Raw genomic sequence first — 23979 nt, 5'->3', positions numbered from 1 at the left:
GGAAGATTGGAGGCGCTGAGTGGACACCAGCTCTGGTGGCACAGGGGAGGTGCCAGGCTCTGCTGCCAGGGAAAGCAAAGCAGTGCCCGTGGCCTGCTGGGGATGGGGAGCAGGAATCTGCATCTCCTCGGGTAGCCCGTCCAGGGTCTGCACCGTGGGGCTCATCCTTGGCTCCAGCACATGGCCCGGGGCTGAGGGGACAGCTGGGGACAGCCCCCCGAGGGCTGAGGGGACAGGATTAGCTGGCACTGGCTCAGAATTCACTTCTGCTCTCTCTGCTTGCTGCTCGGGCACAGTGGGCAGGGCAGTTCCAGGTCCCACAGACTTCCCAGTGGGGCAGGAGGCACTGGTTTTCTCTGGGGTACCCTGGCTGCTCCCAGTTGTCCCCACACTGGTGGCCAGGTGGGCCATTCTGTCACCCTGAGGAGAGGGCAGCAGGACAAACACAGGCCTGACCAGGACCAGGCTGGACGGGCTCAGGTGGGAGTTTGCAGGGTCCAGCACCGAAGAGTTGGGTGCTGCCAGGATCTGCTGGATGGAAAGCAGCCCCCCAAGGCTGGAGCTGGGGAATTCGGGGGGCAGAGGGGAGTCCTGCATGGGCTGCAGGCAGATCATGCCATCGGTGCTCTTCAGCACGAAGGACAAGTGTGGGGACGACGGCAGCAGGGCCAGGGGGTCCCCTCGGGCTGTGCTGGGGGTCTCAGCAGCTGCAGCAGGGGATGTCCTGAGCTGGTGCACCAGAGCTTGTGCCAGGGCTGCTGGCACCTCCCTGGGCACCCCTGGGCCGGGCTGGGCTGGGGGGGACCCGGGGTGGCCTCCCTGGGCATGGGAGGAGAACAGGGCAGGAGCTGCCAGCTCGGTGGGGCTGGGGGGGACACGGCTGGGAACTGCCTGGTCCCTGTGCCTGAGAGCTCCAGAGGGGCTGGGGACAGGGCTGGAGAATGGGAACAGGGCTGGAGAATGGGGTTTGGGGACAGGGCTGGCTGCTGGGGACAGGGCTGGAGAATGGGGTTTGGGGACAGGGCTGGCTGCTGGGGACAGTGCTGGAGAATCAATTTTGGGGACAGAGCTGGCTGGGGTTATTTGAGGAGAATCAGTTTTGTGGATGGGGCTGGCTGGTGGGGTCAGTGGTAGAGAACTAGGTTTGGGGACAGGGCTGGCTGCTGGGGACAGGGCTGGAGAATGGGGTTTGGGGACAGGGCTGGCTGCTGGGGACAGGGCTGGAAAATCAATTTTGGGGACAGGGCTGGCTGGTGGGGACAGTTGAGGAGAATCAGTTCTGGGGACAGAGCTGGCTGGTGGGATCAAGGCTGGAGGATCCGTTTTGGGGACAGGGCTGGCTGGTGGGATCAAGGCTGGAGGATCCGTTTTGGGGACAGGGCTGGCTGGTGGGATCAAGGCTGGAGGATCCGTTCTGGGGACAGAGCTGGCTGGTGGGGTCAGGGCTGGAGAACCAGGTTTGCTCCTTCTCCCCGTGCTCACCTGCAGCATCCCAGCCAAGGCTCCCTGGGGCACAGGAGGGGCAGAAGCTCCTTGGAGCTGGGAGCCAGAGGCAGGAGGTGAGGATGAGGTGCTCGGGGTGTGCAAGGCCATGAGCTGCATCCCGGCTCGAGCAGCAGCAGAGGCAGCAGGAGGCTGGAGCCCTGCTGGGACAGAATCCCAGGGCTGGAGGTCGCCATTCCCAAAGGTGGGCATTCCTGCAGAGAGGGCAGGTGTTGCTTCTTTGAGCTCTTTGGTAGTTGGGGAAGGTTTGGATGTGGAAATCCACAGCTGGGTTAGTGAGGATGAGCTCGGAGGAGGCTGTGGGCTCTCAGGGGAGGGAGGTTTTCCAGGGCTCCCTGTCACTGCCCAAGGAGCAGCATCTCCTTGGAGTGCCATTTCCTGGGAGCTGCTGCTGCTCTCTGGGGGAAGGTGCTTGCTGCAGTTGAGAGCCCTGTGCAAAGAGAGGAGCTGCTGTCCATCCCTTGTGCCAGCTTGGGATGGAGCTGGAAGGGATTCCTCAGGAGCTGGAGCTTCCATCCAGAATGAAGAAGAATTCACGGTGCCTGCGGGGAGGGTGTGAGGAGCAGGCAGCTGGGCTGGGTGTCCTGAGCCCTTTGTGACAGCTGAGCTTGAATTCCTGCCTTTGCTGCCCGTGCTTTCCTGCTGCAGGGACAGAGGGGAGAGCTGGACGGGCCTGGCCTGGCTCGTCCTGGAATGGACTGAGCCCAGCTCCCCCGGAGCTGGCTGGGCTGGGGTGGCAGAAGTTCCAGCTCCAGCATCCGAGCTCTGAGTGCTCCTCAGGCGGGCAGGTGCCACCCCTGCTGTGGGGCTGGTGGCCGTGGGCCCTTTCCCTGTGGGCAGCATTCCCGTGGGCCCTTTCCCTGTGGGCATCACTCCCATGGGTGTCATTCCTGTGGGCATCACTCCTGTGGGCCCTTTCCCTGTGGGCAGCACTCCTGTGGGCATCATTCCTGTGGGCATCATTCCCGTGGGCCCTTTACCCATGGGCATCATTCCTGTGGGCCCTTTCTCTGTGGGCAGCACTCCCGTGGGCACTTTCCCTGTGGGCATCACTCCCGTGGGTGTCATTCCTGTGGGCAGCACTCCTGTGGGCCCTTTTCCTGTAGGCCCCTTCCCTGTGGGCATCATTCCTGTGGGTGTCATTCCTGTGGGTATCATTCCTGTGGGCATCATTCCTGTGGGCCCTTTCCCCGTGGGCAGCACTCCCGTGGGCAGTATTCCTGTGGGTGTCATTCCTGTGGGCAGCATTCCTGTGGGCCTTTTCCCTGTGGGCATCACTCCCATGGGTGTCATTCCTGTGGGCATCACTCCTGTGGGCCCCTTCCCTGTGGGCAGCACTCCCGTGGGCCCTTTCCCCATGGGCCCTTTCCCTGTGGGCAGCATTCCCATGGGCATCACTCCTGTGGGCCCTTTCTCCGTGGGCATCACTCCCGTGGGTGTCATTCCTGTGGGCAGCACTCCTGTGGGCATCACTCCTGTGGGCCCTTTCTCCGTGGGCATCACTCCCGTGGGTGTCATTCCTGTGGGCAGCACTCCTGTGGGCAGCACTCCTGTGGGCCCTTTCCCTGTGGGCATCACTCCCGTGGGTGTCATTCCTGTGAGCAGCATTCCTGTGGGCCCTTTCCCCGTGGGCCCTTTCCCCGTGGGCCCTTTCCCCGTGGGCAGCACTCCCGTGGGCAGCCCGCCCTCCCCTGCCCTTCCCAGGGAGATCCCAGCTCCTGGGGGAAATGCAGATGCTGCCCCTTCTCTCCTTGGCAGATGAAAATCGAGCGCTGGGGTCAGAAGAGAAGTCTCAGGGCTTGGCACCTCCCTGCGCTTGGTGGCAGGAGGGGAAGAGAGAGCCGTGACCTGGGGAGGGTCCTGGTGTGCCCCTGCCCCGGAGCTGGCAGGGCTGGGAGCAGCCCCAGGAGCAGCTCCAGGTTCTCTCTGCAGGGCTCTGGGAGCCTGTGATCCCTGCAGGGAGAAGCTCCAGGGCTTCCCAGGAGATGAGTGTCCATCCTGGGGGTTGGGGGCTGCTGTGCGCAGGCTCCCGGGCAGCAGGGCTGTTCTGTTTGCAGCTCTCCCGGTGCGGGCCACGGGCTCAGGGCTTGTTCCAGAGGTGGGAGCGGCTCCTGGGCTCTGGAAGGTCCCCTCAGCCCAGTCCCCCTCGGTGACGGGCTCGGGGCTGGGCCGGGCTGCTCCAGCAGAGCTCAGGGCCAGCGCCCCGCTGCCAGCACGGCCACTCCTGGAGGCACCTGGGGACACAGAACAGCCCTTGGGCTCAGCTGGAGTCAGCCCTAAACTGCTCCAGCAGCACCAGCACAGCTGAACCGAGCAGCACTGCCTGCACCAGGGCCACACGGGAGCTCTGGCACTGCCAGCCCCAGTGCCAGGCCTGTCCCCATTGCCATTCCCAGTCCCCATCCCATTCCCAGCTGTGCCACCCTCCTCCTCTGCTGCTGCCATGCAGCACCACCTGGAGCACCCAAGGCATGAAGCAGCCAGAGGCAGGAAAGCAGCAGGAGCAGAGGCAGGAAAGCAGCAGGAGCAGAGGCAGGGAGGCAGGAAAGCAGCAGGAGCAGAGGCAGGGAGGCAGGGAGGCAGGAAAGCAGCAGGAGCAGAGGCAGGGAGGCAGGAAAGCAGCAGGAGCAGAGGCAGGGAGGCAGGAAAGCTGCAGGAGCAGAGGCAGGGAGGCAGGAAAGCAGCCGTTCTGGAGCAGAACCAAGCCCAGCACTCACCAGACAATTCCAGCAGTGCAGCTGCCAGCAGGACAAAGAGGGGGAATTTTTCCTGCATCTCCTGAGCCATCCCAGTGAAGAATATCCCAGCTGGCAGCAGCTCCCTGGGGAGCCAGGGCTGCCTCCCAGCGCTGGGCAGGTGCTGCTCTGCAGGGCAGCAGAGGGTTGGGTCACTTTATAAGAGCTTAGGCCACACACCAACCAATAACCTGGTCCAGGAAAAAAAACCAAAACCCTGCACCAATTGGAATCAATCGGTTTTTAACAAAAGAGCAGAGGTGGGCAGGTGGACTGTGCATCCAAAAGGTGGGAAATGTGCCTGTGAACACCAGAGCAGCCCTGGGGGAAGGGTTGAATCCCTCCCTGGGGGGCTGGGGGAGGATGTGGAGGGGTTTGGGTGCACCCAGAGGAGGGGAACAGAGCTGGGAGTGCCTCCTGCCAGGCTCAGGGCTCTGGGGTTGCCCACTTGGGAGAAAAGCAGGCTCAGGGGAGACCTCCTGGCTCTCTGCAGCTCCCCAGGAGGACATGGAGACATGGAGGGGAGTTGCTGAGTTCAAACTGGGTATTAGGAGGCATTTTTGGCTAAAAAGGGGGTAAAATACTGCAAGGGTTCCCTGGAGAGGGGATTTTGTACAATGCCCTGGACACACTCTGACTCCTGCTCAGCCCTGGAGTGCTCAGGCAGCTACCCTGGCTGAAGGTGTAGCTCCTTTTGAACTGAACTATTCTATAATTCTGATTTTTTTTCCAGTTTGTGCCAATAAAAACGTCCACAGGGATCAGCCTGGATCCCAGGGAGGAACAGAAACCGCAGTGAAACCAGCGCAGAACTCAAACCTTCCTGAGAGCCCGGGGGAGCCCAGAGGCTTCTCGGGCACCGTCACAGCTCCACCCTTTTATTTCAGCCATGAAGCCCCTAAATAACTGCAAACATTCCCTGCAGGCAGCACCCAGCAGGAATCTCTCAGTGCCAGGCACACAAACCTGCAGCCAGGCTGAGAGAGGATCCTGACACAGCCCTGCCTGTGTGAGGGCACTGAACACCTGAGCACAGGCAGATAAGGGCCCTAATGACAGCTGGGAACAACAATATTCTCCATTATTCAACAATATTCTCCATTATTCAGCACTATTCTCCATTATTGGACAATATTCTCCATTTTCCAGCACTATTCTCCCCGCTCTCCAGGCTGAGCCAGGTTTCCAGCAGGAGCCCCCTGACCCCAGTGCCAGCCCAGCCCTGCCCTCACCTTCCTGGTGGGACCAAGGGCAGGGCCCTGCAGCTTTTTCCCCTCCCTGGAAGGAAAATTCCTGCCACCTGCAGAGCACCTGAACGCCCCAGGTGGGGTTTGTTACCTGTGTGGGCAGGCTGTACCCCCAAACCCCCCAGATGGTGAAACTGAGGGGATGCATTGCACGTTCTCCATCCCAGAATATCCCTCCTCTCCAGGGGAATCCAGAATATCCTCCTCTCCGGGGGGATCCAGCTGCTCTCTCTCTGGAAAATTCCGATTAAACTGAGGGGATCCACTGCACATTTTCCATCCCAGAATATCCCTCCTCTCCGGGGGGATCCAGCTGCTCTCTCTCTGGAAAAAGCTGATTAAACTGAGGGGATCCATTGCATGTTTTCCATCCCAGATTATCCCTCCTCCCCAGGGGGATCCAGCTGCTTTCTCTCTGAAAAAGCTGATTAAACTGAGGGGATCCATTGCACATTTTCCATCCCAGAATATCCCTCCTCTCCAGGGGTGTCCAGCTGCTCTCTCTCAGGAAAATTGATTAAACTGAGGGGATCCATTGGATGTTTTCCATCCCAGAATATCCCTCCTCTCCAGGGGTGTCCAGCTGCTCTCTCTCAGGAAAATTCTGATTAAACTGAGGGGATCCATTGCATGTTTTCCATCCCAGAATATCCCTCCTCTCCAGGGGGGTCCAGAATATCCCTCCTCCCCAGGGGGATCCAGCTGTTTTCTCTCTGGAAAATTCTGATTAAACTGAGGGGATGCATTCCACATTTTCCATCCCAGAATATCCCTCCTCCCCGGTTTGATCCAGCTGCTCTCTCTGGAAAAGCTGCTGGACAATTTGCCAGCCCCTGCTCAGAGGGGACGCAGGCTGCCCACAGACCTGCCACCCCAGGTGCCACGGAGGGGAGCTGAGAGCCATTTTCAAGCCAAACTGGGCTGGCCTGTGCTTCTTCTGCACACAAATGTCATCAACTCTTCTGTTCCTTGCTTCAAAACCAACCCCAAAAAGCTGCGCTGCATTTATGGGCATTTATGGAATTTATGTCAATTATTACAGCGCAGGCAGCCTCACGCCAGGGCGTGTTTTGGCCGGGAGCTGAGATCATAAATTCACTCCTCCCTCCTGGCTTTGTTTCTCTGCCTTCTGTGGGGGACCAAAAGCACCCCAAAAAAGCCACTGACAAGTCGATGTGCTTTGAGTGAATTTTATTACAGCAAAGAGAAGTGCAGAGCAGTGAGGTGAGGGCAGCTCAGCTGCTGTGCACCAGTTTCATGCAGGAGTTCAGGACGGCCAGGCCATTGAGCTTCCTCAGCTGATGGAGGTGCCTGCAGAGACAACAGGGGACAGCTGCTGACTAAAATGAAAGTTTGGTGACTGAAATTAAAGTTACAAGCTCTCACGGCTCTGCCCAAGCTTTCAGGGGTGTTTATTGCTATAAATGTTGCAATATATTCCATATAAAATAAAATTTATCTCTTTTATAGCTATGATATATTTATATAAAATAGAATTCTGGCTGGAGGAAGGAAATCAAATTCATGGACTATTTATATAAATTTATAGACCTTATAAATATTTGTATTAATTTATAAAGATAAATGTATATAAATAAATGGTATGAATAAAATTAGTATAGACATATTATATTAATATAATATTAAGAATATATTATAATATATTATAATATAATGTAATATGATATAATACAAATAATATAATTTTACATATTATGTAATTATATATAGAATCTTATAATAACATACTATATAAAATTAATAAATAATATTGTATATAATATATATGTTATATATAATATAATATAATGTAATATAATATAATATTAGACTATAATTATAATATTCTATTATAATATAATTATATATAACTATATATATAACAGTATATATAATGTTATAGTATTATCAATATACGATATAATTTTTATAAGTAAATGTATATATTGCATAAATTTATATATATTTTTATATATTTTTATAGAAATTTATATCACAGCTCTAGATTTGGCTCACCCCGCTTGGTTTCTCAGGGATTATCACTCGAGAACAGAAAAGGGAAATTAAAAAAGGGACTTTGGGGGCTCACCTCGGCTCGGCCGCGCAGAGCCTGCCCAGGGCAATGGCCGAGTTGCGGCGCACCGAGGAGCCGCGGGCCTCGGCCGCCGCCAGCCCGAGCAGCAGGCGCAGCGCGGGCGAGCCCAGCAGGGAGGAGGCGGCGCCGGGCAGCAGCAGGCACTGGCCGAGGCAGAAAGCGGCATTGCCCACCGCCTGCTCATCGCCCGCCTGCAGCAGCCGCAGCAGCACCCGGAGCCCTGCGGGGGGGAAAGCTCTGTGAGACACAGCCGGGGCTGCTCCAGCTGTGCCAGCTGTTCCCTGTGCTGTTCCAGCTGTGCCAGCTGTTCCCTGCTGGCTGCAGCAGCCGCAGCAGCACCCGGAGCCCTGCGGGGGGGAAAGCTCTGTGAGACACAGCCAGGGCTGCTCCAGCTGCGCCAGCTGTGCCAGCTGTTCCCTGTGCTGTGCCAGCTGTTCCCTGCTGGCTGCAGCAGCACCTGGAGCCCTGCCGGGGGGGGGGAACCTCTGTTAGACACAGCCAGGGCTGCTCCAGCTGTGCCAGCTGTGCCAGCTGTTCCCTGTGCTGCTCCAGCTGTTCCCTGCTGGCTGCAGCAGCCGCAGCAGCACCCGGAGCCCTGCCGGGGGGGGAAAGCTCTGTGAGACACAGCCAGGGCTGCTCCAGCTGTGCCAGCTGTTCCCTGTGCTGTGCCAGCTGTTCCCTGCTGGCTGCAGCAGCCGCAGCAGCACCTGCAGCCCTGCTGGGGGGGGAACCTCTGTTAGACCCAGCCAGGGCTGCTCCAGCTGTGCCAGCTGTTCCTTGTGCTGCTCCAGCTGTGCCAGCTGTTCCCTGCTGGCTGCAGCAGCCTCAGCAGCACCTGCAACCCTGGCAGGGGGGAAACCTCTGTTAGACACAGCCGGAGCTCTCCAGCTGCTCCAGCTGTTCCCTGTGCTGTTCCAGCTGTTCCCTGTGCTGTTCCAGCTGTTCCAGCTGTTCCCTGCTGGCTGCAGGGAGTGACTCTGGTGCTGTTTCCCCGGGAAAGCTGGAGGAGCAGGGGGATTTCATGGCCTTTCAGCACCAGGAGCTGCCTCAGCTCCTCCTGCCCAGAGGTCTCTCACAGGAGCCGGAGGTGCCGCGTTACCTGCCCTACAGCAGAGATGCTGCTGCGGCAAGAACAGCTGGAACAGCTGTCCCCAGCTGCTGCTGGCTCCAGTGCCAGGCCACCCCCCCAGGGAGGGCACCACCAGCAGCCCCCCGCCCTGGAATCAGGGGTTATTCTAAGGGGACAATCAGGGTTACAGGAATAGGGAATGAGTGATTCCACTCAGGTGAAAAGTGGGGAAGGCTGTCCTCTCCAGCTCACCCCAACCAACAGCAGATCAAGTGAAACACTCCATAACGGGACTGATGTGCTCCCCAACAGCTCAAGAGGCCATCAAGTGATATTCTGCCAATTGGACAGATGAGTTTATGCTGTGGGTCCACTCCCTTCCTTTCTCATCAGCCCTTTCTGATCCTGATCCAGATCCTGGGTCCCTGGCAGTGCCCAAGGCCAGGCTGGACGGGGCTTGGAGCAACCTGGGATAGTGGAAGGTGTCCTTGCCCATGGCAGGGGGTGGCACTGGATGATCTTTTAGGTCCCTTTCCACCCAAACCATCCTAGGATTCTGTGATTCTATGATCTATCAGATAAATCCAGGAGGGAATTCTTCAGGTCGGGTTTTTTTTTTTTGTGTTTTGTTTTGTTTTTAATATCCTTTTTCACTTACGTCTGTCGCCCTCCAGCAGCTCCTGCTGAGCTCTCCGGCTGCTCCTGGTGCAGATGGAAAGGGTCCTGATGGCGTAGCCGGCCGTGAGCTGCCCCCCAGCCTGAGGGGATGGAGCCGCTGAGCGAACAGAGCCCACCCCGTGTGGGACCCGTCCCAGGGCGCTCACCACGGGCTGAGAGTGACATCAATCGCATTTAACTGCTGCCAGTAAACACTCAACACCCCCTGGCTCTCTGCGGGCCAATCCTTTTCAAATCAACTCCCCCTGGCAGAGCCCCGTGGCACAGATTTTTTTTCCAGGCTAGCTTGATGTGCATAAAAACCCGCTGGTATAGAGCAAATGTTGGGAAACCCATTAAAAAAACCATAAAAAACCCATAAAAACCCACAGATACAGAGCAAAAGTTGGGAAAAAATTACAGAACAATGAGAATTAAGAATGAAAAAGAAGAAGAAAGAATTATAGAAAAAAATATAAGAAAAAATTTTAAAAATAAAGAAAAAATTCAGAAGAATTATAATTAAGAATGAAAAAAAAAAGTAAGAAGAAAGAATTATAGAAAAAAATTATAAGGATAAAATTAAAAGAAAAAAAGAGAAAAAATTCAGAAGAATTATAATTAAGAATGAAAAAAATTAAGAAAGAATTAAAGGGAAAAAATAAAAGGAAAAAAATTAAAAGCAAAAATTAAAAGAAAAAATTAATGAAGAATTAGGATTAAGAATGAAAAAATTAAGAAGAATTAAAGGAAAAAATTAAATTAAAAAAAGAAAATATTAAAGAAGAATTAGAATTAAGAACTAAAAATTTCAGAACAACAAAGAAAAAAAATTAAAATAAAAAATAAAGAAAAACATTAAAGAAGAATTAGAATGAAGAATTTTTTAAACATTTGAAGTGAAGCCTGGGAGCACTGGTACACTGGACAAGGATGCAGACACAGCCTCCAGGGCAAGGAGGATCAAGGCAGGGGGAGGCAGATTTGCTTGGGGTTCAGTGCAGGCAGAAATAAAGCAAGCTGGATTTACTTTCAGGAATTTCAGCATTTTCTTCACCACTCCTCCTCTGAGCACCTCCTCCACGGCTGAGGGCGACGCTGCCAGCGCACGGCTCAGCACGCCCGTGGCTCTCTAAACCAGGGGAGAGGAGAGAGAAGCAAAACCAAACTTTTATCGGTCCAGGCAGCTTAATTGGTTTGTTTCCTGCATGGTAAAACTGAAGTAATTAAAGGGCTGGAAGGAGAAATTCACAGGAATGAAGGAAATCCCAGAATTGCAGAATCTAACAAAGAACAGCTTTAGGATGTGGTTATTTTGGAAACCGAGCACAGCAGAGCTTCAGCTCAGGGGGAGAGGAGCCCAAATTGGGACCCTGGGTGATCATTCATTAAAAAATAAAAATACAAACTCCTGGCAGAGAGCAGCCAGCACTGAGGGAGGTAAAACAGGTGAGAACAGGAGCTGGGAGCGCAGGGAAGGGACTCAGAGCCCCCACCTGGCCCTGCCTGCAGGAGCTGCTCTCCCTGCAGTCCCACCCCATTCCCAGGGGCACGACTGTAATTCCCACAGGAAGGACAAAGGGAAACAGCTGAACCCCAAATTGCTCTGCTGATTTCTAAAGGGTTCCACACTGAAATCTTCTCTTAGCAAGAGAACCTTGAGAACCTCTTGCATCAAACCATATAAAATGAATATAAAAGTGGTTTATAATTTCTTTATTGCTCTTAGGAGTGTTTTAGGCTTCAAAGCCTCCTGCACAGGGCAGAAGGTGGCTCTGAAGAGCTCAGGAGAGCCCCAAACCCAGCTTCTGTTGGGGACTTACTGTGACAATCCTTCCGTCCTGATGGTTGAGCAGAGCCAGGCACCTGCCACTGATGGGCACAGCAAAGTCCTGGAAAACACAGGGGAAAATGGGGAAAATGGGGAAAACACAGGGAAAAGTCAGGGAAAACTTAGGGGAAATCACAGGGGGAAACACAGGGAAAACTCCCCTTAAAAACAACCTGCAACACTGTAATTTTTTTTTTTTTTTTTTTTTAATTCCCAGTTGTTGCTTACCTGGATGGTGCCATTGGATTCCAGCAGCAGGTTCATCATCAGCCCCAGCGCTGCAAACACACACTGCTGGTACCCAGGGCTGGCACCAGGGCTGGCACCAGGGCTGGCATCAGGGCACCCGTCCTGAGACACAGCAGGGCAGGAAAATCAGCTCCCAGGCCCTTCCTCAGCCTCCTGGGGCAGCTCCAGGGGGAGGAAAAGCTCTGGGGGAAGCAGAGCTGAGGCCACTCTGTGACACCAACCCACGTGTTGGGGACCCAAAGCTGCACCCCCCAAACTTGGGATGTTTGGGATGTCACAAAGTTCCCTCCTGACCCCCTGAAGCTTCAGGATCTGGGGACTGTGCTCACAGCACAGCCTCGCCTGGAAGGTGTTGGAATGCTAGAATTTCAAACTCTCTGTGCTGAAGAATTTCAAACTAGAATTTCAAACTTTCTGTGCTGAAGAATATTAAACTAGAATTTTAAACTTTCTGTGCTGAAGAATTTCAAACTTTCTGTGCTGAAGAATTTTCAACTAGAATTTTAACCTCTCTGTGCTGAGGAGCAGAGACCCACAAGGTCTTATTTGACCTGAGGCCACAGAAGAAGCTTCCAGCAGGAAGGGGCTGCTTTGAAGGGACACAGCTGAGGTGGGGCAGCTCTGCCCCCCAAAATCCCAGCAGGAGGAAGGGGCTCAGGGCTGCGAGGGAACACCCCCAGGTTCCTTTACCAGCAGCTCCAGGCAGGCCTGCCAGCACTCCCTGCTCTGAGCCAGCTGTGCCCGCAGCACCACATCTGCACAGAGGCTGCCCAGCACGGCCAGGGCACGGGCCAGGGCTGCCTGCTGCTCCTGCCTGGCACACACCTGCAAACAACACAGCGAGGAGAGGCAGGGTCAGCCCCAAAGAGCAGCACACAGCACATCTGTGTGTGTGCGCCGCCCCTCTGGCACTCCAGGAGCTCTCTGCTAAACCCCAGCTGCCTGGGGTTTGCAGTTTTCCCTCATTTTCATTTTATCTTCAAGGCAGAATCAACACAGAACCAGCAAACAGCACATCTGTGTGTGTGCGCCGCCCCTCTGGCACTCCAGGAGCTCTCTGGAGCTGCCCAGGGTTTGCAGTTTTCCCTCGTTTTCATTTTATCTTCAAGGCAGAATCAACACAGAACCAGCAAACAGCACATCTGTGTGTGTGTGTCACCCCTCTGGCACTCCAGGAGCCCTCTGCTAAACCCCAGCTGCCCAAGGTGTCACTGTCAGATTCTCTGGAAAAATCCCCTTGGCCAGGATTTCTCTCCTGGGAAGCTGAGAAGCCGCAGAGAAAAAGGAAAACAATTTTATCTCATTGCTTCTCCTGTGTTTTGCTGCTGTGGAATGTGTTTGGGGATTGTTACCCACAGGTGATTGTTTCATTGGTTTCTGTGAATTGTTTTGACTCTTTGACCAGTCAGTGCCAGGCTGTGTCGGGGCTCTGGAGAGAGTCACGAGTTTTCATTATTATCTTTTAGCCTTCTGTCTGCATCCTTTCTCTATTCTTTGGTATAGTTTAGTTTAGCATTCTTTAATATAATATAGATCATAAAATAATAAATTAGTCTCCTAAGAACACAGAGTCAGATCCATCATTCCTCCCTGCCCCACAAATACAACGCCAAGGTTTGCAGGTTTCCCCAGTTTTCACTTGACCTCCTGCTGTTTTTTATGAGCTCTGAGGAAAGGGGATTTTGTGTCCCCTCATCCCCGAGTGTGAACATTTCCTGCAGTCCCTCCTGGGGGCACGGAGCAGCTGCTGCAGCTGGAATTCCAGCAAGAAGAGCCACGAGCAATGCGGAAGTTATGGAATTATTGTCTTGCTGCTCATTTGGAGAGATTGGATTGTTTTACTGCCCAGCAGAACCAATCCTCCCCCTTCCTCGGGACAGGTTTAAATTGAAACATTTCAGATTTGCTGTGGGATAAAGGATGCCCGGGAAAGAGATTCTTCACCTCAGCACCCAAAGTCATCTCCTCACCCTGATCCCTCAGATCAGAAGGCAAAAATCACCACCCAAGCCAGACCAGGCTGCTGCCAGGGGATTAAAGTCCCAGCAAGAAGAGCAAAACTCAAAGATGAAGGTGAAATTATCAGTGAGAATCTGCAACCGAGGCCGGAGGTCATACTGAATATTAAACTAGGGATGTGTAGGACAAAATATGGGAGAAAAGAACATTTTCCTGACAAAACTCAGTTTCTTACACCCACAGAGCAGGCACAGGACATGCTGCACAAAAATAAATGAAATACAAAATCAGATCTTCCCTACCAGCAACTGGGTGAATAAAGGTAAAACAGCCGTGGAAAACATGGCCCGACACTGGGTTTGGAACCTGTTGGGGGATAAAAAACCAAAGTTTTAGCCAAAAACCACAGCTGAAGGCAAGAGAAGAGCAATGGAAAAACCTCAGTTAGCTCTCAGCAGAGGTGGCCAGCAGCCTGTCCCTGGCTGTTTCACACAACTCACAGATTGAGAGAAATGAAGGAGGAATTGAAATAAATTACCTTTTCTCCCCACTTAAGTCAGACAGGATGTTCATGGCACTATCAGCCCTTGCATCAGTGCACTTGACAAATGCCATCAAAATCTGCAGCCATCTGGTGTTAAAATAAAAATAAAAAAAACACAAAAAAACCAACAAAATTGGTGTCAGCCTTGGTTTAATCATTAAAGATCAAAATTCTGGTTTTTCAGGTTGTTGGTATTTGAAGTCCCCCCAAATTCACAGAATTTACAGAATCCACAGAATCACAGAATCACTGGGTTGGGAGAGACCTTCAAGGTCATCGAGCCCAACCCAGCCCCAAGAGCTCAACTAAACCCTGGCACCCAGTGCCACACCAGGGATGGCGACTCCACCACCTCCCCGGTCCCCGGGCATTCCCAAAATTCCCAGAATCACAGAATTCACAGAGTTCTCAGAATCTCTGGGTTGGAAGAGACCTTCAAGGTCATCGAGTCCAACCCAGCCCCAACAGCTCAACTAAACCCAGTGCCACATCCAGGCTGGGTTAAACACGCCCAGGGATGGTGACTCCAGCACCTCCCCAGGCAGCCATTCCAGAGCTTCATCACCTTTCTGGAAAAACCTTCTTCCTGCTCTCCAGCCTGTGTTTCCCTTGGTGCAGCTCGAGGCTGTGTGCTCTGGTTCTGTCAGAGCCTGCAGACAGAGCCCAGCCCAGCTGAGCACAGGCAGCTTTCAGGAGTTGCAGAGTGACGAGGGCACCCCTGAGCCTCCTTTCCCCTGGAGCTGGGCAGCTCTGAGCCCTGCCAGGACCTTTTCCTGGTGCTGCTCACCTGCTCAGGTCCTGCCTGCCCAGCAGCCTCCGGCCATTCTCGTGCTCAGAGTAGAGAGAGATCAGCGCCAAGGTCTCCCTCTGGATCTGGGCAGTGCCACAGGAGAGCAGCTCTGGCAGCTGGGCACCCACCTCGGGCTGGGCCAGCAGGAGACGCTGATTTTCCTCTGCAAGGAGAGAGAAAATCTCTGCAGTGTCACTCACTGGCTTCCTCATGTCATTTATTTTATTTTTTCAGCATGAATATTTTATTTAAACGGCTGAACCCCACAAGTCGACACAATATTCTGCATTTCCACTTTCCCAGCCCATTTCTCACCCACGTGGGTATTCCCTAAAAACAGAGGCAGGTGCCTGCCCAAGCACTATTGATTGATAATTCCAAAGTAATTCAGCCTTCTCTTCTGCAAAACTCTGCTTTTTGCAGGTGTAACTGCTTAAAACAGAGAAAATTGTGCAAGTGGCTTTATCTTAAGAGCAGCAAAAATCACAGGGAATTTACTTCCCCCCCCTTGGGTGGATTGGAAATGCTCCGAGAGTGGAAATTTCACCCTGCCAAAATGCTGGCTGCACCCAGCGCCTCAAAACTTGGCTCCAGCCACGTCTGGATGGATGCTCTGGGAGAGGGGTGGCCGTGCCCAGCCCCAGCCCAGCAATGCCAAAGGAATCTGACAGGAACGGGGATCAGGGGGATTCCGGGGCTTTACCATTCCCAGCACAGGCAGCTCGCCACAGGAGGAGAAGGGAAACGCAGAGCTCCTCCTCAGCAGGGCTTCTGCTCTCTGCACAGAAGGCCCTGGGTGAGAAAAGTCAGCTTGTGAACAGAGCAAAGGGGGGATCAAACCACGGGAAATATCCAGGGAATGGGAATTTGGACTTGCTTCGCCCCTCAGGTCTGTCTGCAGCCACCACCCAAAATATGGATGAACTAAAAAGCCTAAATAAAATATGGAGCCTAAAAAGCCCCAGGCTGCAGGTGCCAGGAGCACCCAAATATTCCCTGGTGCCCAGCTCCAGGGGGTGCAGCCGGAGCCCTCAGATGTTCTTTTCTACTCAGATTATTTCTGCAAGCCTGCTCTCACCACCAGGGATAGGATAACTGCCCAGAAAGAGCAGCCACGACAGCAATCCAAGGGTTCTCCTCCCTGCTCTCACCACCAGGGATAGGATAACTGCCCAGAAAGAGCAGCCACGACAGCAATCCAAGGATTCTCCTCCCTGCTCTCACCACCAGGGATAGGATAACTGCCCAGAAAGAGCAGACACGACAGCAATCCAAGGGTTCTCCTCCCTGCATCTGAGGCAGCACTGTTTGTGTCAGAGGCAGGTACAAGTCCCCCCATTCAGACACTAAAATCTGGGGTTACATCCTCCTCTGATCAGTTCATCTGCATTTCAAGAGGTGATTCTGTTTCTTGAGAACAATATTGCCATTTCCCCGGGCTGGAGGGGCCCCCTGGGAGCTCTCACCCTCTGACAGTCTCGTTCCTGAGGATACTGAAGCCATTGTTTGTCCTGAAGAACGTTTGCCCAATGCCTGGAAGAGCGGAGACAAACAGCTCAGCTGTGACAGCCAGGCAGGCTCCTGCTCTTCCTGGCCAGTGCTAAAAGAAAAGGTCACTGCAGCAGCAGCTCTGGGGAAAAACCAGGGAGGAATGAAGCAGGAGAGGTTCTGAAGGTGAAAATTGCTCTGGTTCATGCCTGGTGCTGTTGGTTTCAAGTGAAAGATTGTTCAGGAAGGCTGAAACACAAAAGTGGCTTTGTAACTCAGGGGGCTTTAACAGAGAATTACAAATATTTATAACCAAATGAGACCCCAATCCCTAAGGACGCTCAGCAGCTCAGCTGCAGCATCAGTCTGAGTCTAAAATTGCTGCAAACACCCAGTGGCCACGCTGAAATACCCAGCACTGCCAGTTCTGTGTTTTAAATTGTTTAAATCCAGGAGCAGTTACTGTGCTCCTTTAAGAACTGCTCCCCTGCCCTCCTCTGCCTGGGCTGTGTCACCCTGATTTTTTAAGATTTTCTGAGCCTTCTGTAACAAACATTCTCGTAACAAACTCCCTCTCACACTTCATGTAAATAACTCATTGCTTTGCATTCTTGTGTGGAAGAGGAGAAATTTGATGGACTGTTGCTGTGGAGAGGTGGCACTGCCACTTCTGGAAATCCCTAAATGCTGGAGTCAGAAAATAAATGCCCTTTTTTTTTTAACCTGGGGAACAGCAGCGAGTCCCCCTTGTGCTGTTTCCCGTCCTGCAGTGACAGGCTTCCACCCCCCAGCGTTACCAGTTGAAATGAAGGTTTTGCCCCGAACACTCACGGCTGTTCACAGCTCCTGCCAGCAGCCTGGCGGCCCCTGTGTAGTAGGGGATGTCGTGGCCAGGGCTGCTGATGCTCTGCAGCAATTCCTGGACGGGCAGAGCGGCGCCACTGCCAGCCTGGAGCTCCCTCTGTGCCCTCTGCTCCTCCCGCAGCCTCTTCTCCTCCAGCCTGGCCTCGCTGACACACGCTGGGGGGACACAGGGACGAGCGTGGCAGGGGAATTCTGCTCCCTCCTCAGCGGGGAACAAGGGGGAGAAGATTTCTTTCTCACCTTTAACGAGGTTTTCCTTCTGGGGGTCGATCTGCAGCATCTTCTCATAGCACTGCCTGGCCTGAGGGGGACAGAAAGGGCTCTCAGTTCAGGTGGAAACAGGAATCAGTGGGATCAATGAGATCCCAGTCGCATCCCGAAGGTTCGTGGGGCCACAGTCCTTAATTAATGTGAAAAGCAGCATTTCTGGGGACACAGGTGTGAAAACTCTCGAAAGAGTCAAATATTCTCAGCCCCTACATCTGCCTGCTGCTGCACAGAAATTCAAAGGGAATTTCCCAGCAAAACCCAGGGGGCAAAAAATCAGAGCTCCGGCAGAAAACAGAAACTGAGGCGTGGCAGGAAACTCTGCCCCTCTCACCCAGCACAGCAGAACAAACCCCAGAACTCCTGGCCCCAGAATTCAGCCAGCTTACCTCAGAGAAGTGCTGCAGGGCCAGGTGAGCCTTCCCCAGGAGGAAATAGGCTTTAAGGCAGCTCTTATTGCACTGAGTTAAAGCAGAAATTGTTATCAGTTACGTCTTTAGAACGTTTCAGCCTTTCGATATTTTTTTTCCAGCGTTCTGATTAATTATTAGAGCTGCCCAAAGCAAAGATTAGGGTATTGATACCATTTATTAGTGGTGGCTAAAGTTTTCATGCTGAATTAATGCCCCCAGGCACCCAAGAAACACAGGCTTGAGGTGAGGGTGGAAAGCAGGGTTTCCAAAAGGTGATTATTTGAGTTCATTTGAGTCAAAAATACTGATTTCTGTAAATAATGCTGATTTTAGGGGTCTTTTCCACTTGGCAATTCTGGAATTACCTTTAATGCCCACTCGCAGTCACTGATGGCTTTCTCATACTCATGGAGCTTCAGGTAGGCCTGAAATAAACACAAAAAAAGTCCGGGCAGAAGGATTAGAATCCTTTAAACAATTCCTGCTCGCTGTTGCACAAACACTGGCTAATTAAAAAGAATAAAATGAGGCTGCTGATGGGCCCGGCCACTGATTTTGCAGGGTAATTCCCATTCTTGTCTGCCATCCCCCTGGATCTTCCAATTTAGAATCACTTTAATGGAATTGTGCACACGCACACAAACACACAGAGGCTGCAAAGCAAATATTTCACTCTGCAGTTATCGAAGTGACTCCTGGAAAAGCATTAATAATAAAAAAAATCAGATTACTTGAATCAAACTGGGAATTGGAAGGATTTTCCCCCACTGGCTCTGCAGGAGCAGGGCTTCACCACACGCAGGGGGTGTAACAGAACGAGGTTTTGGGGTTTCACCCTGGCACAGCCCCACAAAACCCAGCCACAAGTGGCTCCTTCCCTGCCACTGACCTGGGCCCTGTTTGTGTAGAGCTCCTGCTTGTCCCTCAGCTTCTCCAGCCCCTCGGAGTACCTCTGGATGGCCAGGGCAAAGTCTCCTGCCCTGAAGGCTTCATTGCCCTGCTCCTTCAGGGCTGAGAGCAGCACAGTGCGTTGAGAGCAGCAGTAAAGTCCATCAATATTCCATTGATTTCATTCCCCCAGTGGCACTGAGCAGGCAGAGGCCGCTCTCTCCCGCTGGAACAGCCCCAGCACTCCAGCCCTGCCATTATTTCCATTATTCCCCTTCCAGAGGGAAACCTGAGAGTTCCCCTGCCCTCCCTCCATCCCAAACCGCCAGGAGGTCACGCAGAGAACCAGCAGCAGCAGCTCTGAGGAGCCCTGACCCAGGGCAGGGGAGCCTTGCCGGGCTCAGCCCAGCCCGGCTGAGCCCCCTCAGCCCTGGCAGGAGGTTTCTGGAGAAGAGCCTGCCCCAGCAGTCACCGTTTGCCAGCTGCTCGTTCCTCCTCCTGCGCTGGGCTCGTGCCTTGGCGTCCTTCTCCAGAGCTGCCAGGAAGCCATCTTCCAGCCAGCGGGGTTGGGGGCATTTCAGGGGAGGAAAAAAAGAGCAAACTTCATTAAAACAGGGAAAAACCAATAATTCCTAGGGTACTTCTGAGTCGTTTCTGAATAAAAGCAAACACTAAGGGGCTGCTTCAGCAATGAAAGGGGAAGTGGCTGACAAGCTGTCACAGACAGGGTGCCACCCCTGAGGACCTGCACACCTGCCCTGCTCCTCTCCAGGGCCAAACAAACAGCTTTGCTTTGAAATTCACAATAAAAAGTGTAAAAAGATGAGGAGCCAGAAGAGAACAAGGCCCCAGCCTGTGAGAAGCACAGCCATGCTGCTGAGACCTTGGGCGTGCTCCTAGATCTGACTGAATCCGGGTTGAAGACACCAGGGAAAGCCAGCTTGGACTTTGGCAGGGGTGGAATCAGCTCCTGCGTGAACTCCATCCCTGCTGGAACTGCTTTCAGAGCTGGGACAGACCGAGGGGAGCAGCGTCCTACCTGCATCTGCTGCCTGCGCCCTCGCTGTGCCCTGGAGGAACAGAAACACAAACGATGGTTTGGGGAAAGCCACAGCAGCTCGGGGACACCGGGCTGGGCGGCACAAAGTGCCTGGGGCGTCTCAAACCCCCAGCCCGAGCCAGCGGGAGCACCAGTGTGACATTTAACCAAAGGATGGCAGGGAGCTGGTAAATTCTGGCACTCCTGGGAGCTTCCCATCTGTGCCTTTAACGAGGCAGGAGCTGGACTGAGCCCAGCTTTAATTTCAGAGGGAAAGGCCCTTACAGAAGTGTTGATGAGGGTTCTGTTCACCGTGGTCCTGCTCTCCTCCTCCTCCTCCTCCTCCCTGCTGGCCTCTTGCTCTCGGAGCCTTTTCTCTGTCTCAGCAATGGCTTTTTCCTGCACAGCCGAGTCTGGGGACTTCAGGCCTTGCAGCAAATTGGCTAAAAAGTCACATAAAAACCCCAAATAAAACACACATACACACAGGACTTCAGACGGGGAAGCGCCAGGAGTTGGGGTGGCACCTGCTCTGAAGGCAGCGCTGACCAGGATGGCTTTTACCATAAAACCACAGAATTCCAGAGTGGTTTGGGGTGAAAAACACCTTAAACCCACCCAGTCCCACGGGCAGGCACCCCTCCCAGAGACCGGGATGCTCCAGCGTTGGCCTTCGGATCATCAGAACGGTCCCAGGGTGGATTTCCTGTCACTTGCAGGAGCCAGCTGCACTTTCTGCCCACATCCATGAGCTCCACAGGAGCCAGCGGCTCCTCTCAGCATCCCAGCTACAGGCGAGACCCCCCCGAGCCCCCCCAGAGCCGCTCGGCGGCGAACACCGACTGAACCGAGCTGGCGAGGGGCACAGCGCCATTTGCCCCTTCCCACCGCTGCTGCGCCTTCCGCGGCCCCGCTCCTCCCCTGCCCCGCGCTGTCCCCGCGCTGTCCCTTCCCTGTCCCCGCGCTGTCCCAGCGCTGTCCCCGCGCCCCTCCGGCCACTCACTGACATCGTCCACGCGGCGCAGGAAGCGCTGGAAATCCGCCTCGGTGTCCTCGTCGCGCAGCATGGCCGGGGGACACCGGGGGACACCGAGGGGACACCGAGGGGACACCGGGGGGACAGAGAAGGGACACCGAGGGACACCGGGGGGCACCGGGGGGACACCGAGAGGACAGAGAAGGGACACCGAGGGAACACCGAGGAGACAGAGAAGGGACACAGAAGGGACACAGAAGGGACACCGAGGGGCACACCGAGGGGACACCGAGGGCCGCCGGGGCCGGGCTCGAACCCGCGGCGCCGTTGCCAGGGCAACGCGCCTGACGCGGCACCCGCGGGTGGGCGTGGCGATGCAAATGAAGGGCGGAGTTATGTAAATGAGAAGAGCCGCCGTTATTCAAATTAAACGGGCGCGGCTATGTAAATGAAGCGGTAATTTGGCGGGAAAGCGGCGGGGCCCGGCCGCGACCCCCGGCTCGGAATCCCGGGATTATCCCGGGTGGGAAGGAGCTCCGGCAGCGCCCAGCGCTCCCTGGGCCCGGCCCCAGCTTGTCCCCACCCGGAGCTCCGGGTGCCACGGCCGGGCCTCCCCGGACACCCCCAGGGACGGGCACCCCAACCTCCCGGGCAGCTCCTGCCGATGGTTAAACGTGTCCATGGGGAAATTCCTGCCGATGGCCGGCCCGAAGCTCGTCCCGATTTCTGTGCCAGACTGGGATTCCTCTCCCTGAACGGCTCGCGGGCTCTGCCAGGCGGCGGCGATGGAAGCTGTCGGCCACCGCAGGGAGCCCGAGCACCGCGGAGCTGCGCTGCCCGGGATGCCATCCCCGGCACCAACCCGGCACAGCTCAGCCCGGGATGGGCATTCCGCATTCCCCTTTTCCTTGTAGGAGCACACAGGATACCCCTTCTCCTTGTAGGAGCACCCGGCATATCTCTTTTCCTTGTAGGAACAACGAGCATATCCCTTTTCCTTGTAGGAGCACCCGGCATGTCCCTTTTCCTTGCAGGAACAGCCAGGATACCCCTTTTCCTTGTAGGAACCGCCAGCATATCCCTTTTCCCTGTGGGAACAGCCAGCATATCCCTTTTCCCTGTAGCAACAGCCAGGATACCCCTTTTCCTTATAGGAACCGCCAGCATATCCCTTTTCCCTGTAGCAACAGCCAGGATATCCCTTTTCCTTGTGGGAACAGCCAGCATATCCCTTTTCCCTGCAGGAACAGCCAGGATACCCCTTTCCCCCCTCATGCCCCAAACCCAAACAGTTCCTGTCCCTCCCCTCACAGCTCTGCCCACGCCACCCTTCATCCCAAAGGGTTTTTTCCCCCTCTAATGAAGCTGTTCCCAGCCCAGTGTCCCATTAAAAACACCCACGAGGCCACAGCTGGGGCGCTGGGATGCTCGGGAATTTGGGGTTTATTTGTTATCCCACAGACCCTGGGGAATGAAGCCCCACGGGGCAGCAAATGTGCAGAGGGGAGAGGCACCTTTGGTCTCTGAATACTTCAAAAAGCACTCTGATGATGCTCTGAAGCTCATGCACGATGTTCACACCTGATAAAAGGCCAGGTAATGATGATTTCTAGAAGGGATGAGAGAAAGAGGCAGCACAAAAATCTCCCTCCAGCCCCCCAGCCCCGCTCAGACTTACCCCAAATTCAGCCCGGGGGAAAAGGAGCCACACTCAGCCAAGGTGACACTGCCAGCCGGGTGCCATGGCCTTAACAGAGGGAGAGACGAGGGAAAATTAAAATTCAATGGGAATTAAAAGGTCTGAGGGTTGAGAAAACGGCTGCAGAAACACCAAGGTCTGATAAAGGATCTGTCAGTGGCAACACTGAGCACAGCCCCAGCTCCAGGGGCAGGAAAATCCCTTTTCAGCTCTCTGGGAGAAGAGGGAGGAAGGCCTGAGCTCCTCCAGGTTCAAGGGGTGCAGCCCGGAGCCCGGCAAAGGCAGGGCACAGGTGCCACCCAGCTGGCACCACGCACGGGGACAGGGGGCATCGAGGGGTCTCTGAACCCCAAAAGGGCAACCCCAAATGTCCAGGGGCAGCCCCAGCGCCTCCCCCCAACCCCAGCCAGGGACTTGGGCCAGCTGGTGCTTCCCCACTTGGAGTTTTTACATCAGATGGTTAAAAAGATCTTTTTCAGCTGAATGGGAACTTCAGTGTGAGAATCAACTCTGTTTTGCATAACTGGTGAAGAGAAGAGAACCCTCCCCTCCCCGTAATCCCCAGAGTAAAAAAAAAGATTAAAGTTGGGCATTTGGGCAATTTTTAGCAAGGATTGAGGAAAAAGATCAAGACTTTGAAATGAATTAATTGAATAAATTAATGGCATTCAAACCTCATTAAGTTCAGGCACCCAGTTCAGGCTGGGCAGAGGTCACCTCTCACACCCAACACGCACTCACCCCTTCCACAGCCAGGCCACACAAAAGTGCCTTTTCTGGGGAGAGAAAAGCTTCCCAGAAGCTGTGACACTGCCTTTCTGTGTTTGCTGTCTCCAGGAAAGAAGGAAATAAATGTCGAGGGACAAAGAAAGAAACTTGCAAGTGCTTGTGGTGCCACTCAGGTGGCGCAGGGCGGCAGGAGCAGAGCAGCTAAAGAAGGGCAGACTGCAGGCATCAGCTTTTTTTTTTTTTTTTTTTTTTTTTGTAGTTTTATTTGAACACAGTATTCTGACAGAATGCAAAGTCAAAATCCTCAGTTAGTATCAGTATTTACACCAGTGAGAATGGGGATAAAGGTGGAGTCGATGTTTCACTCGGTAAAAAGATTTTTTGTTTTTTTCTTTTTTTAACAAGATAGAAGGCCCCCAAAAGTAGGGAATGCTGGGGAAGGATGGCCATGGAGGGGCTGAGAACAACTATCAAAACAGCCTGGTGGTGAAAGACGTGGGCTTGGAAGGCTCCATAGAAAAGTGGGAAAAGAAAACGCCACTCTGGAAGCTGACGGGCGGGACGCACTATTGTCACCTGTACGAATGGTGCAGCACGAGATGGCACCGCTCCTGTGACACTGGGGACGGGCAGGGGGCAGCCACGGCCCTGCCACCAACCCTGGAGCAGCCACGGCAGTGCCACCGACCCCGGGATGGACACATGGAGCAGCCATGGCAGTGCCACCAACCCTGGGGATGGACACACAGAGCCACAACAGTGCCACCAACCCCAGGATGGACACACAGAGCCACAGCAGTGCCACCAACCCCGGAGCAGCCATGGCACCGCCACCAACGCCAGGGATGGACACACAGAGCCACAGCAGTGCCACCAGCCCCGGGGATGGACACACAGAGCCACAGCAGTGCCACCCAGCCCGGAGCAGCCACGGCAG

The 23979-nt window shown here is 54.1% G+C and overlaps 1 protein-coding gene across 3 annotated transcripts; it reads right to left on the bottom strand.

The window, feature by feature from the left end:
• Positions 1-6660: 6660 nt before the first annotated feature.
• TTC12 (tetratricopeptide repeat domain 12) lies at positions 6661-20814 on the bottom strand. 3 transcript variants are annotated; one of them, XM_038161688.1, is made up of 21 exons: positions 20642-20814; positions 19924-20081; positions 19639-19669; positions 19072-19149; positions 18601-18722; positions 18077-18136; positions 17688-17759; positions 17272-17332; positions 16999-17187; positions 16146-16212; positions 15383-15471; positions 14677-14842; positions 13884-13976; positions 13648-13711; positions 12077-12211; positions 11366-11488; positions 11130-11198; positions 10337-10438; positions 9308-9407; positions 7575-7800; positions 6661-6796 (listed from the first exon to the last, which is right to left on the bottom strand). In XM_038161688.1, the coding sequence occupies exons 1-21, from the start codon at positions 20703-20705 to the stop codon at positions 6721-6723; spliced, it is 2145 nt and encodes a 714-aa protein (XP_038017616.1). In that variant the 5' UTR covers positions 20706-20814; the 3' UTR covers positions 6661-6720. The 3 variants fall into 3 exon arrangements, with proteins under 3 accessions (XP_038017616.1, XP_038017614.1, XP_038017615.1); XM_038161686.1 differs by lacking the exon at positions 20642-20814 and having other exon boundaries at positions 19924-20529; XM_038161687.1 differs by lacking the exons at positions 18601-18722; positions 20642-20814 and having other exon boundaries at positions 6721-6796; positions 19924-19984.
• Positions 20815-23979: the final 3165 nt, after the last annotated feature.

The sequence above is a fragment of the Motacilla alba genome, chromosome 24, assembly GCF_015832195.1.
Source record: "Motacilla alba alba isolate MOTALB_02 chromosome 24, Motacilla_alba_V1.0_pri, whole genome shotgun sequence".
Classification (NCBI taxonomy): Eukaryota; Metazoa; Chordata; class Aves; order Passeriformes; family Motacillidae; genus Motacilla; species Motacilla alba.
This window is presented reverse-complemented; position numbering and strand designations above follow the sequence as displayed.

Coding starts and splice junctions, on each gene's coding strand:
- TTC12 (XM_038161686.1), bottom strand. CDS start 20,205: ATGGTAAAAGCCATCCTGGTCAGCGCTGCCTTCAGAGCAGGTGCCACC. Junction 14,843..15,382: donor AGCTGCCTGTGCTGGGAATG/GTAAAGCCCCGG, acceptor CTCTCCTTGCAG/AGGAAAATCAGCGTCTCCTG. Junction 10,439..11,129: donor AGGACGGAAGGATTGTCACA/GTAAGTCCCCAA, acceptor CCCCTGGTTTAG/AGAGCCACGGGCGTGCTGAG.